Source organism: Oryctolagus cuniculus, chromosome 8 (genome assembly GCF_051225735.1).
Source record: "Oryctolagus cuniculus isolate XC-2025 breed Fujian yellow rabbit chromosome 8, ASM5122573v1, whole genome shotgun sequence".
Taxonomy (NCBI): Eukaryota; Metazoa; Chordata; class Mammalia; order Lagomorpha; family Leporidae; genus Oryctolagus; species Oryctolagus cuniculus.
In genome coordinates this window covers 48,471,030-48,486,309 of record NC_142874.1, presented here as the reverse complement: position 1 = coordinate 48,486,309, position 15,280 = coordinate 48,471,030, and the positions used below count along the sequence as shown (strand labels likewise).

The following is a 15,280-nucleotide window of genomic DNA, read 5'->3' as shown; positions in this document are numbered from 1 at the left end:
CCCCTGCAGGGTCCCTCCCTGCCTCCCCCAGCCGGGAGCAGCCAAACAGAAAAAGAATCTATAATGAAGGTGGAGCACATGGAATTTCTTCCAGAGTTCTTGCCTGCTTTCTGGGAACACAGGCCAATATAAATTTCCGTGGCTCTATTAACATATGCAGCTATGCAGCAAGGAGATGATAATAAAACAACAGCCCTTTTGAGTCTGGTCTTTGTGAATCTCGGGCCTCAGTGTGGGAGACGGGGGAAGCTGGTCAAGAAAGCCAAAAGGCTGGCCTGCAAGGTGAGGGTTAAAAGGGGAAAAGGAGGGGCAGAGGCACCGACTCTGGGGGTGTGAGCTAGAAAAGCGCCCGCATAGGGGGCAGGACGCAATTCGGCTGTGTGAGTCCAAGAGAGTGCAAACCGCCTGTGGAAGTGTCAGGTACACAGAAGGGTGTTCACTGGCCCAACAGTCACGGGGACAGAGCGTGTGAGAAGTAAGTTCCCACTTCTAGCAGGAGAGGAGAGCCTCCTGGGGCTGCACACAGCTGTTGCTTTTTTTTAAAGATTTATTTTATTGATTTGAAAAGTAGTTAGGGGAGGGTGGGGGAAGACAGAGAGACAGAGAAAGAAAGAGAGAGAGGTGTCACCCTTCCTGCTGGTTCACTCCCCAAATGGCCAAAACAACATCTAGGGCTGGGCCAGGCTGAAGCCAAGAGTCAGGAGCTCCACTCAGGTCTCCCATGTGGGTGTAAAGGACTCAAGTACTTGGGCCATCTTGTGCAGCTTCTCAGGCACTCTGTCCTGATGGAACAGTCATGTTAATAGTATGGCTATATGTCCTCTGAGCTTCTTAAGAGACAGACTTTCAAGAAAAGACTTTTCCAGCTATGGAAACATGTCAAATTTCCACCTTTCCAATTCATCATTCCTTGTTGGAATAAGATACAATTTTTGTAGTCCAAGTATCCCCAATTCTCACTGATTTCAAATGCTAAAAAAAGTCTAAGTCTTTATTTAGATGTAACTTTCTCTAGTTAGAGGTTTTCTATAGAAATAGAGTTGCTCAAGACATAAATGGCAATGAGGAATGTGATCTGCCATTATTAAAGCCCAATGCTGGTCACATTCATTGTAAATTATTTCATAAGCTGACAGACAATAGGCAGGCAGGCATTTAGCCCGGTGGTTAAGATACCCACATCCCACATGGGAGCCCCTGGCTTCTGCTCCAGCTCCTAACTCCAATTTTCTGCTAAGGTAGTTGTTCAAAGGCACAGGTGATGACTCAAGTGATTGGGTTCCTGTTGCTCATGTAGGAGACCTGGATAGTGTTCCTGGCTTCCAGCTTCAGCCCTGGCCCAGGTCGGGTTGTTCAGGGCATTTTGAGAGTGAACCAACGGATAGAAGTGCTCTCTCTTGCTCCGTGTGTGTATGTGTGTGTGTGTGTGTGTGTGTGTGTGTCTGTGTGTGTTTCTCTACCTCTCAAAAACAAGTTGACGTACAAATATTCTTGGCCATCAGCTGAAGTACAGAGAGCTATAGCAAATACAGAAATCAGAGAGGTACACTCCACTGTGGAGGCATTCATCAACAAAGCAGGCTCCACAGGCTTTCTGTCTCTGAAAATCAAACAGGAACGAGCTTCTACAAGTAAAAAGAGCCTTTCCTTTTAATATTAAGCAAGTCTGCAGTTTAACTTAATTTTTAGAATTGTGGAAAATGTGATGATGTTCATGACCAACCCAAGAAAAAAGTCAAAGTGAACCACATTAAAATTAAAAACTTTTGTGCTATAAATAATACAATCTGGAAAATGAAAAGATAACCAGTAGGATAAGAGAAAAAACACTTGAAAATCATGTATCTGATAAAGGACTTACATTTGGAATATATAAGGAACTTTTCCAACTCAAGAATAAAAAGACAAATAACCCAATTAAAAAGTGGGAAAAGAAGTCAAATAGGCATTTCTCCAAATAAGATATACAAATGACCAACAAACACATTCAAATATGCTCAACACTGTTATTCAACACCAGACACAAATCAGACCACAATGAATACTAATTCACTCCACTGAGAGTTATAATAAAATAGACAGACAATAGCAAGCTTTGGCAAGGATGTCAAAGAGACTGAAACCCTCATCCATTGCTTGAGGGGATGCAAAATGGTGCAACTGCTTTGGACAATCCCTTGACGGTTGCTCAAAATGTTGCACATAGAGTTAGCATTTGAGTGGCAATCCCATTTTCCTAGATCTATGCCCAAGAGAATGAAAAATATTAAGTCCTCACGAAACCTTGTACATGAATATTCATGGTAGCAAAAGTTGCAAAGCATCCAAATGTCTTTACCCAAGGATGAAAGGACAAAGAAAATGTGGCATACTCATAAAATGGAGTATCACTCAGGCATAAAAAGGAGTGAAGTACTGATACATAATACAATACAGATGAACATCAGAAACACTATGCTAACAGAAGAAGCCAGATGCAAAAGGTCATGGCCGACGTCGTAGCACAGCAGGTAAAGCCACTGCTTGCAACACCAGCACCCCTTATGGGTGCCCATTCTTGTCCTGGCTGCTCTTCTTCCTGTCTAGTTCCCTGCTAATGGTCTGGGAAGGCAGTGGGGGATGGCTCAACTGCTTAGGCCCCTGCCACACACATGGGGGACCTGAATGAAGCCCCTGACTCCTAGCTGCCTCCTGACCCAGCTCTGGCCATTGTGGCCATTTGAGAAGTGAACCAGCAATTGGAAGATATCTCTCTTTCTCTGTCTCTCCTTCTCTCTCTGTAATTCTGACTTTCAAATAAATAAACAAATAAATAAAGTCTTAAAGAAAAGCTACATATTGTATGAACTCATGCGTATGAAATGCAAAGAACAGGAAAACAGGTTAGTGATTGCCTAAGGTTGTGGACAAGGGTGAAGATACAGCATACTGTTAGTGGGTACAGAGCTTCTTTGGGAGGCAAGGTAAGGTTCTGGAATTAGATGCAGTGGTGGTTGCACAACTCTGCGTATACACTAAAGTATTGAATTGTACACTTTAACTGGGTAAATTTTATGGCATGGGAATTATATTTCAATGAAACTGTTTTAAAAAATGGGATAGTGCTTTAAAAAAGTTAGTCTAGCATTCTCTAAAACATAACAATCTAAAACTCAAATATGGGGGCAAATGATTAAGATGCATCCCTCAAAAAAGACTATTTTTCTCTGATTTCTGTTAACTAACAAAGAACAAAAAGATAGAATATAAACAAAACTGCCTTTCAAATAAAATAAAGAAAGAAAGATTTTAAAAACATGAACTTACAAAAATTAGAGTACTGGATTCAGTAAGTTCCTCCTGGTTCTTAAAAAATGTTGAAATAGGGGCCAGCACTGTGGCGCAGTGGTTAAAGGCCATATGGGTGCCAGTTTGAGTCCCAGCTGCTCCACTTTCCATCCAGCTCTCTGCTATAGCCTGGGAAAGCAATAGAAGTGCTTGGCCCTTTGCACCTGCATGTGTGACTGGGAAGAATCTCCTGGTTCCTGGCTTCTGATCAGCTCAGCTCTAGAAGTTGTGGACATTTGGGGAGTGAACCAGCAGATGGAAGACCTCTCTCTCTCTTGGGCTCTACCTCTCTCTGTAACTTTGCCTTTCAAATAAATAAAATAAATCTTTAAAACAAACAAAAACCCACTAAAGTTGATTTTTTAAAAAAATATTGAAATGAAAAGACATTTTTCAATGTCATGCTGATGAGACCATGCTACTTCGTTATGCTTATATTCTCACATTCTTCAGAACTATTTGCCTGACAATGGGATCAGTAGGAACTATTGATAAAACAAATGAACAAAATACTTTTCCAGTGATATTTACCTATAAATTGCTCATTAACTTTTTCATTTAGCTTAGCTTATGTATCTACCTGTTCACTTGAGGAGTGAGCACTGCTTACAGCCTTGGTAGGCAAGTAGAATCACAAAGAAGTAGGTAAAACTCAGTACAATTAGGCCTCAGTCTTACTGCTTAATCAGATAACTTGCAAGTGTGAAGGAGGTAAATGGGAGATGACAGTAAAATAACCTGAAAAGACTTATTTTCCACCCTTAGAGGTTACTGCTGAAGCCACACTGCTTACAAAGTTTTATAGACGACAAATTTCCAAGGGAGAAACACCAAATAGAACAGTGAACGGCTTTTGCCCAGAGAAATTACTTAGCTAATATCTCTGATTTATCTAGAAAAATAAGACAGTTTCCAACACGGCCTTTAATAATGGTTGGGGGGTAGGAACCAGGGAAGGTTTTTCTCCTAAAAGAATGACAACAATGCCCTGAACTAATAATGAAATTTAACAGCCAATAACATTGTAAAAAGGAGAATTATCTGAGGCCCACACCAGCACTATCTTGATTTATTAGGTACAAGTGCCCTTCTGAAAAAAGGTTCCCAGATACCATTATTTCATAATAGATTTTAAAGAATCTCTGCTGGAGATAGTTCTTTTTCAAAAGGAAAATGTACATTTACTAGAGCGTGGCTCTCTCAGCATCAACCTAAAACAATCTTTTCAGGCAGACAAATCTGACTTCTGTAATTAACCATCTCTTCTGCATAGCACATCTCAAACCTTGCCTGTCACAGTTGCTCAGGGCTGGTAGGAGCACAAGTAGCCACATCCACCGCCAGGGTTTCTGCCTGGTACAGGATGGAGGTGCTCAAGAATGTGCGTGATCAGGTCGGGTGTTTGGTGCAGCAGCTGGGATACTCGCATCCCCATATCCGAGTGCCTGGGCTCAAGCTCCAGCTCTGCTTCTGATTCTAGCTTCTTGCTAAGGCGCACTCTGAGAGACAGCACTGATGACCCAAGTTAATTGGGTTCCTGCCACCCACACAGGAGGCTTGGATTGAATTCCTGGCCCCCGGATTGGGCAGAGCCCAACCCCAGCATTTGAGAGTACTTCAGGAGTGAAACAGCACATGGGAGATCCCTCCCCCTCCCTCCCTCCCTCTCTCTCTCTCTCTCTCTCTCCCCCCTTCTCAAATAATATAAATAAATAGATAAATAAATAAATAATTTTGGTAAAAAAAAAAAAAAAGAAGCAACAGTGATTCTAACACTTCCCTCTCCCTGCCTCATGGTGATTTTGGTGGCCTAGGGACACATTCTCAGAGGCACTGCCTTCGCCACTTCAGAGGTGGAGCTGGCCAAGCAAAGTCCTGGCTGGGCAGGCCTTCTCGGAGACTCTACCAGAAAGGAACAATAAACAGCACCCACAGGACAAAGCACATTTACATTCAACACTGAAGTACCAGCAGTTACCAAAATCTGCTCCCCAAACTTCTGTGCTCCAGACATCCTCTTGGATCTTCCTGTTTCATACCCCCTCCCTCCAGCCCACTACAGGACTGACACCTGGGGATCCTTCTCTCTCCCAACAACCCTACCTGGCTAACCCACAGCAGTCACATCTGTCCGCCACACCTTTCTTCTGAGGTAACAGAATTGCCCACTGGTGGATCCCAATCAGGGCTGAGGCAATCGGCTGGAAGTAGGAAATGGGACCGAGACATTTCTGAGCAAGAGGTAAACTCAGAAGCTGCTGGCAATGACCACTTTCCACCCTGTGGATGGAGCACCAGGAAAGGTGCACCTGTCTGCCCAGAGAGAAGCGAGGAGGGTGCAGAGGGTAAGGGCTCCCGGGCTTCCTCTGGGTCCTCCAGTCTCTGGCTTCAGAGAAATTGGAGGTCCTGTTGCACCCTTGCTCTTGGGATCTCTAAGGCCAACCCCAATCGGACAATCTCCATCCAATTCTCCCTCCTTGTCTAAACTAACTGGGGAGGATTTCCATTATTTATAAGCCAAGAGGCCTTTATTGTAAGTGTTAATAAAGTCAGTCTTTGGATCCCTTGCCTCTCCAGTTCACTTTAAAACTTGAACTTATTCGAGTTCACCTGCTTCTATTTATCTCATACCAGAAGTTCCAATGTAGTTAGGTGATATCCGGAAGCCCATATCACTGGATATTTCAAATCCAGGGCTTGTTGGACTCCCAGACAAGGGGCAATCATAATTTACATTTCTTTCCAGGACTAAGGAGGAATCAATGATCATAAACCAGAAATGAATATAAATCCATTTGGTGAGCACAGAAGTAAAAAAATCAATAAGGTTGTTTCAAGTTAAGATCTAATATGAAGTTTTACTTACCATGTTACAGAAATTTTAATGTTACCTTTACATTAATGTTTCTGAATAACTTTCACTTTTCAGCTGATTTTTTTATGTTTTTGTATTTTTAAACAGCATTCTTACCTGCTACTTCTTGATTCACCCAACCGTGTATGATACATTTTATATATTTAGTTCCAGGTGAACAGTGACTCCTCAAAGAGAGAAGAGAACACTTGTTTTCTTTTAAAAAAAATGTTTTTAATTTATTTGAGGGGCAGGGAGACAGAGGGATAGAGACAGACAGATACTGAGAGCACTCATCTGCTGGTTCACTCCCCAAATGCCCCCAACAGGTAGGACTGGGCTGGGGCTGAAGCTGGGAGTGTGGACACAATCCAGGTCTTTCACGTGATTGCAGCAACCCAATTACGTGGGCCCCTGCCACTGCTTCCCTTGATCTGCACTGACGGGAAGTTGGAGTGAAAAGCATGATTAAGGGCTCAAACCCAGGCACTCCAACATGGGATGCGGGTGTCTCTAATGGTGTCTTAACCACTAGGCCACACTCCCACTCCTGCATTTCTTTCTTAACTCTGGGTTTAGCTACTTCTCTTGAAGCCTAGCAGAGACACTACTGGTGCTGCATTACATCTGTGACAACGCAGGTGTCCAGACACTGCAAAACCAGAGTTTAAAGGTAACTTGAATAGCTTGCTCTGTCCAGTGTGTTATATTCTCTACACTGAACTGTGATATTTTGGCCTCTTTAAATGAAAACTTACAGGCATTATCTTTGGCAATCCCATGCTTAGCAGAGAAGTCTGATGATCTTGGCTGCCTTGTGTTACATAGCAACAGGTAGTCATAGACAACCAGTGGCTTTGCTCAGAGTGGGCTGTGTTCCTTATGGTAATCAGTTTATATGGCCCAGCTCTCAGATACTCGACTTCTCAGTGAACAGTTGGAAACATAACTGGAACCACAGGAAGGAAGAAAACTCAGATTTTCCTAAACACACAGCTGAGGAAAAAATTCGCCTAGTCTCTATACCATCTGTGTTTTCCCCATAGAACATAAACGTCAAATTGCACGTCAGTTACCTGCAGAGGTCTCTCCACTTAGCAAAGTTTCGCATGACATCTGACTGGGCCACATGCCAAGCAGCCCTACTTAAGGAGTTAACATAAATTAATTGAAAACTGGAAATGAAGCAGCCAAAATCGTTGACTGGCTTCCTCTTACTAGTTCAGCAAAGGGTCTAAACTGTAGGCCCCAGCTTCTAATCTCAAGGAAATAAGTAACAGAGAAGAAAAATCCTTTTATTACAGCTCTTAGCTATTCCCTGAGCCAAAACTAAAACAAGAAAAAGTATATCCCCACTGACCTACAGTTTCCACGGTGAGTTACCACAGTCAAGCAGGGTATGAAAATAATAAGCGGAAAATTCCAGAAATAATTAATTTCTAAATTACTTTCATTACGGCATATTGCTATAAATGTTCTATTTTATGATTTGCGATTTTTGTTCTCTTATTGTGCCTGATTTATAAACTAACCTTCACCGAGGTGAGTGCTTGGTGCAGTTGTTAAGGCCCTGCTTGGGACTTCTACATCAGAATGTCTCAGTTCAACTCCCAGTTCTGCTGCTGGCCTGCTTTCCTGCTAGTGTGCACCCTGGCAAGCAGGTGATGCCTCATGAACTCGGGCTCCTGCCAAGCACATGACAGACCCAGACTGAGTCTCCGTTTGTGACTTCCGCCTGGCCCAGCCCTGGCTGTTGCAGGCATTTGGGGAGTGAACCAGTAGTAGAAGATCTCTTTCTCTGTCTATGTCTGCCTGTCTGTCTCTGTCTCTCTGCCTCCCATATAAAAATACAGAAAAAGCAAATCAATACTTTTTTAAAAATATTAAACTTCATCATAGTTATCTACGTGAAGGAAACCACAGTGTACACAGGATTCGGCTCTAACCACAGTTCTAGGTGTACACTGGGGCTCCTGGACTGTCCCCCTCAGGTAAGGGGGAAACTGCTGTGCTTTCATCGTCCATTCTTCCTTACAAAAAGGATCTTCCCAACCATGACAGAAGACTATAAAGAAACGTGAGGGAGTGGCACTCATAAGAATCCTTACAACAAGGTTTTGTGGGCATCAGCCAAGGTGAATGTGAAGCAGTTGCCACTAACGGCATGGACGCTTCAGGAAATGCACTCTTATTCTATGTAGAGACAGGAGTGATCTCAGAAAACGGGGCAGTGAGAGCTAGCACGTCCTTTACTTGCACATCTTTCAGGGCATGTTCACTGAAACTGTTCAACTAGCAACCTGCAGGAAGACAGCAACATCTTCAAAAAGCACTGATTTCTGTGATTAGAAATTTGTAACGTCCACTTTAAATCTAATGCAAGGCGACTCCTCTGTGCCTTGTGGCTCTGAAATGAAGAGCCATTTCTTTTCTTTTTCTTTCTTTTTCTTTTTCTTTTTCTTTTTTTTTTTGACAGGCAGAGTGGACAGTGAGAGAGAGAGACAGAGAGAAAGGTCTTCCTTTGCCGTTGGTTCACCCTCCAATGGCCGCTGCAGCTGGCGTGCTGCGGCCGGTGCACCGCGCTGACCCGATGGCAGGAGCCAGGTACTTATCCTGGTCTCCCATGGGGTGCAGGGCCCAAGCACTTGGGCCATCCTCCACTGCACTCCCGGGCCACAGCAGAGAGCTGGCCTGGAAGAGGGGCAACCGGGACAGAATCCGGCGCCCCGACCGGGACTAGAACCCGGTGTGCCGGCGCCGGTAGGCGGAGGATTAGCCTAGTGAGCCGCGGCGCCGGCCTGAGCCATTTCTTTTCAAGTTACATGCCTATTCCTGAGACTACCAGAAACTTGGCAGCGATCTGATCACTTGCTGCTAGAACATAGTAGTAAAGTTCTAAGCGCACATCACTTGAACGGATTCCACTGCACTGGATCACTTCCTCCAGACCGGAGCATCTCTCAGGTAAGGGCTATGACATATATTTCTCTGATTTAAGTCTCTTGCATATGGAATACTAGGACAAATTGTTTCAGGGCAAAAAAAAAAAAAACAATAGTTGTCACTCTTCAAACAAGTTTTTGTTTCCACATCACAAAGTAAGGACAGATGTCCTTTGGATATGTGACTATGCCAGCCTTCCAACTACTGTTGAACCCCACAGCACAGAGAATCAATAAAAGTCAACATCCACATGTAGAAGGGCCATTGCTGTCCACAAACATCATTAAATTTGAAGGATCTCATTATCATCTAGGAAATGATTTCATACTTCAGTGTCTCAAATCACATCATCCAAAAGGATCAGGATGAAACATTTTCCTCAAAGAGCATCTTTCCTGAAATCTCATTTTACATGTTGTCCTCTGGTGCCAGTCCGGCCCCTGCGACTTGCAATACTGGTTGCACAGCAAGCTCTGAAATGGAGCTGTTACACTCCAGAACCTCATCATGAGGAGGGGAGGCAGGAGTCACTGCTGGATGAGAGTTCAAGCCATTGTAATGGGAACGCTTACGCTCTGGGAGACGAATCAGGGCTGGGTGACCGCCTTGAATGGCTGAGAGGAACAGACACAGATCACCCTATTCACTGCAAGCTTGCGACACAAGAGAACGGTTCAAATGTATCAGAATGCGCTGGCCTCGATATCATTTTTAAAACCTCCCAGCTTTCAGCAATCAGTGCAATCTTGCCAGACCGCCCCTCTGAGTTGGAGAAGCTGCAGTATCACTGCGAAGTTGAGGAAAATGGGGCTACAAGGGACAAGTAATGATTACACTAGACTTTATCTGTAACCAATCATGTTCCCCTGAAATTCCAGTATGTTTTGAATTAACATCAAAGAAAAGTATTCTTAACCCCACCAACTGGCAAATACAGGAATTTCAACTGTTCTACTATAATGACTCTGGGTAAATCACTGTTAATGTCTTACTTTCCGAACTACTGGTCAACCAGAAACACAGATCACGGAGCAGTCTCTCCACTACATTTCTTGCTTTCATCCTCCAGGCACAGCAAGTTCCAAACTAAAAACAGCTTTGGATTCATATTCGCATTTTAAATATACTTTCTAAAAATCATATTTTTATGAAATGAAGATGGGATATGATTTGACAAGTATTAAGATTGACATAAATTTTCTTTCCTAAAAGCCATACCTTAAAAGACATGCTAAATTTGACCTCTTGCTGAGGGAATGAGACAGAGAGGAGACAGGGTGGAAAACAATTCAAAATGCATGCATATCAAATTATAGCCCATTTTCCCTGCATTTAATAGGTATCACATTTAGATCCTAGTAAAGAACTACTCACTCATCTTAGGAACTGGTTAATTATTGTAATATTCCATTATGAAATTCTCTATCCATAAAATCTCTTATGGCTACTCCATTGGTAATTACTTCCAGAGCCATTTCATCTGCTTATGAAGTTAAGAAAACTATTTTTGATTGTTTTTAAAGAACATAAAATAAATACACAAAAAGTGCAAAGTCCTCTATCGGAAAAATATTGAAATCTTGATCAATTAGGAAAAGAGCTTTGATATTATGAAGACCCACATCATCTTAGAAAGCAGTGGTGTTTTCCAACAATTTTCAGTAATATTCAAGAAAAGAAGGCTGTATTTAATAATAAGACAGGTACACAGCTGGTAGACACACACGAACTCATACACACAACACAAGGATTTAAGCTGAGTAAATGGATCATTCCTTGAATTTCCCATAATAATGAGACACTGTGAGACCATGCAGCATGCAGTCCAATTGGCTTACCAGTGACATGGTCAGAATGTGAACATTCTAGAAAAGGCCAGTACCTGAGAGCTTCATGAGCAGTTCGGATGCGGCTTTCACGGACATATCCCGCCGGAGCACGCTCCCCTTGCCCTCCTGGGCCTTCAGCGCGTCCTCAGAGATGTTTGGGGCGGCCGCTTCAGGCTCCGGGCTGAACACATAGCTGGACCGGGGCAAGGTCGTGCTTAGGGCCTCCTCTTCCTTGGGCTCCTCTTTCACTTTAAAATTAAGATTCAGGGGCTCCTTCTGATTTGCAGCTGTCAAAAGAAAAAAGGGATTATATATATGCAAGAGGCCACGCCCCCTCAGCGCTGCCCCATACTTAATGAAGTATGGAATGCACCATCACATTGTGCCAATAGCCAGAGGGACCACAACCTGATCAAACAGGCTGGGCCCTGGGCACAGAACAGACAATGGACTCTGTGAGTGTGGGACTGGTGACGAGCGTGGGCTTCGGAAGCTTTCAGGGCTCTCCTGTTTGAAAAGGTGCTGCCTCTGCAAAGCGTTTGGCTGTTTCTCTTTGTTTTTTTTTTTTTAACTCAATGTCTTCTTTCTTGGATATGCTGCTGCCTCCCTGACTTCCTGGCACTCTCCCCACCTAACTCGATCTCAGCATAGGGCTTTTGGGCAACTACCCAGCTTTACGTAAGGGAATAAAAACACGAGTCAGAGGCGAAGCCCAAGCAAAACCCTGGGGTGAGGGGGGAAGGTGAGGACGGAGAATTTGCCAAAGAGAAAAGTCCAAAACCGAGATTCCACTCCCGCCCTATCATCAGTTGACACTGCTGACCCACTCACAGTGGGACAGGTACTCTACTCCTAACTGGATTTCTTGTCGTAGCACATAAACCCAGATCCATGAGCCCAAGTCACCACCAAGTCCGAAATGGGATTTTTGTTTTTAAAGAAATTTGCACTTTAGAATAATTTTAGATTTATGGAGAAGTTGCAGAGATGGTCCAAAGAGTTCCCACATATCTTTCACCCAGCATTCTCTAAAGGTTAACATCTCTCACAACCACAGGACATTTGTCAGAACTAAGAAATTCAGATTACCATTATCTAAACTCCAGATTTTATTCAGATTTTGTTCACCAGTTTTTCCACTAATGTCCTTTTTCCATTTTTAGCATGGTTAGTTGGTGGGGAGTATGTGGTCAGGGCAGAGCTGCCTATTATGGGATGGATTCTGCGGCTAGGCTCCACCGCGCCCAGCCTAAGGCCAAGAAGGAAGACACCAGCACCCTCTTCCTGCCACCTCTGACATTCACGGGCCTTTTGCTTCCCTTACAGGTCCACATGGTAGAAACTTTAGGTCTGTCGTATTGGGTGTTTGTCTTTTGGGAAAGAGGATCTCATCCTACATAGAATTCTTTAATTTATTTTTTTATTTTTTATTTTTATTTTTTGACAGGCAGAGTTAGACAGTGAGAGAAAGAGACAGAGAGAAAGGTCTTCCTTTTCTGCTGGTTCACCCACCAATGGCCACTGCGGCCGGTGCACTGCGGCCGGCACACCGAGCTGATCTGAAGCCAGGAGCCAGGTGCTTCTCCTGGTCTCCCATGCGGGTGCAGGGCCCAAGCACTTGGGCCATCCTCCACTGCCCTCCCGGGCCACAGCAGAGAGCTGGACTGGAAGAGGAGCAACTGGGACAGAATCCGGTGCTCTGACCGGGACTAGAACCCTGACCAGGACTAGAACCCTGACCAGGACTAGAACCCGGGGTACTGGCACTGCAGGCGGAGGATTAGCCTATTGAGCCACGGCACTGGCCCCTACATAGAATTCTTAACAACACTTAACTAGAATGAGCCTTAAATGCCTTCCATTATTAAAAACAAAAAGATGAACAAAGTCCCCCAAGCACAAGGTGTTTTTGTCTACCTCATGCCTCTCCAAGAATGCATGCTTTGGCATCACAAATTCACACAGGCCAGCACAAGAGAGGACTTTAAAAAGTTCGTGGAAAATGAAATTAAAAGATGGGTTTATTTTGGTGTAAAAGAATTTTAAAACCCAGCACACAAAGGTCTTCAAAAGTCCACAGAAAATGTATATTACAGGAAAAAAACTACTCAGGGATTTCAAAATCTTTTTGCATCACAACAAATTTACCTTTTAATTCCATTTTCCAAAAACTTTTTTTTTAAAGATTTTATTTATTTATTTGAGAGGTACAGTTACAGACAGAGAGGGAGACAGAGAGAAAGGTCTTCCATCTGGTGGTTCACTCCCCAAATGGCCACAACGGCTGGAGCTGGGCCGATCCCAAGCCAGGAGTCAAGAGTTTCTTCTGGGTCTCCCATGTGGGTGCAGGGCCCAAGCACTTGGGCCATCCCCCACTGCTTTCCCAGGCCACAGCAGAGAGCTGTATCGAAAGAGGAGCAGCCAGGACTATAACCAGTGCCTATATGGGAGGCCAGCACCACAGGGACAGGCTCAGCCCACTATGCCACAGCACCGGCCCCTCCATGAACTTTCTCAAGTATTTTTGTATTTGAAAACTGGAACCCAGAAGGCTAAAATAACATTTGGAACTTCAACTACCAAAAAGACGGGCTGGGGAGGGGTGGGTATTGTAGCACCGTGGGTAAAGCTGCCACCTGCAATGCCAGCAACCCATATGGAGGCTGCCGGTTCGTGTCCCAGCTGTTCCACTTTCAATCCATCTTCCAGTTAATGGGCCTGAGAAAGCAGCAGAAGATGGCCCAAGTCTTGAGCCCCTGCCTCCCATGTTGGAGACCCAGATGAAGTTCCTGGTTTCAGCCAGGCCCAGCTCTGGCTGTTGCAGCTGTTTGGGAGAGTGAACCAATGAATGAAAGAGCTCTCTCTCTCTCTCTCTCTCTCTCTCCCTCTTTATAACACTTTCAAATTAATTAATTAAAAGCTAGAAAAGAAAGAAAGATGCAAGGCTTGGTTCAGAATCTAGATCCACGGGCCCTTACCCATTATTGGTTTCCACCACACTGCTCCTCCCCTTCCAGTCCCTGGGTTGTAATGAAATTTGAATGGAATTTGACTTTCAAGTCTTCACTCAAATACCACCTGCTCAGTGAGACCTACCCTGCCCCTTCTGCTCAAAACTGTGGCTCCTACCCCTAATAATACGTGCAGTCTCACTTATCCTGCTGTGACTTTTCTCCCTACTTCTGAAGGGGAAAAAATATGTACTACTGCACTGTGTTCCCTGGCATTCCCACGTGGAAGCCTCCAACTTCCAAAGTGAATATACCTGTGTTTGGGACTCTGAAGAAGAAATTAAGGAAAAACAAGATGGAGCCATAATGTTACTGGTTCCTTATAAGGAAGGAGGGAAGGAGGAAAAGAGAGAGGGAGAGAAAGAGAGAGGGAGAGAAAGAGAGAGAGAGCAGGATGTTCACACACTGCCGAAAGGCCATGTGCGGGCACAGTGAAAAGGCAGCCATCTATCTGTAAGCTGGGAAGAGGGGCCTCAGGAGAAACCAAATCTGCTGACACCTTGATCTGGGCTTCCAGCCTCCAAATGTGAGAAACAGACTGCTGTGGGTGAAGCCACCCAGCCTCTGGTATTCTGTTACCCCAGCAGACTAATCATATACTACATAGTTTTAAAGCTTATTGTATGAACTATTCATGGTCTGTTCGTTCAACTCCAGGGCAGGTTCCACAAAGCCAGTGATCTTTGTTTTTACACAGCTGTGTCTGGGGTGTCTAGAACAGTGCCTGCCACATGGTTGGTGTTCAATCTACACATCTATTCACCGAATAAAGTGCACCGACTCCAAATCGGTGACATCTCCTAGTGTTCCATTTTATTACCTGTGATCCACAAAAACCACAAACATCCCACCCAAAGCAACAGAGGTGCTTTCCCAGGTCTAATCACAGGATTGGGGATGAAACTCGAGATAAAGTTGTCTAGCCCAGAGTTAGCTTACTTGACCTCTAGCACTACGGAGGACACAGGAGAGGAAAGGCTTAAAACCTAGCTCCTTGAGGACAATGCCATGGGAATGTGAACCCAATGGAACAATGATGGTCTCTACCACAGTCTTCTAATATGCACTTGCAGCCTCTGCCAGGGAAGGCGGCCCTCAGACGATTGCACCTTGCACACGTCTCAACCCTTCGTACCTTTCACCCAGTTCCTGGGAGTCTGTACTGCTCTCCCTATGCCCTTCTTCCAGAGCCCTGTGTATAATCTTTTCACGAGAGAATCTCTGCTCAGACAGGATAGAGTAATTAAATGATGTGTATTTATTAAGTCTGTGACTTTGACTCTGTGGGAAAGAAAAATCCGAAGTGAACGGTTATA

The 15,280-nt window shown here is 44.2% G+C and overlaps 1 protein-coding gene across 7 annotated transcripts in view; it reads right to left on the bottom strand.

Moving 5' to 3' along the window:
• The window catches only part of ZNF827 (zinc finger protein 827), a 189,356-nt gene that overhangs the window by 105,637 nt on the left and 68,439 nt on the right, over positions 1 to 15,280 (bottom strand). For all 7 annotated transcript variants that reach the window (XM_051820031.3, XM_051820032.3, XM_051820028.3 and 4 more), the window contains exon 5: positions 11,007 to 11,240. In XM_051820031.3, coding sequence (XP_051675991.1) covers positions 11,007 to 11,240 — 234 coding nt within the window. The remainder of the gene's footprint in view (positions 1 to 11,006; positions 11,241 to 15,280) is intronic.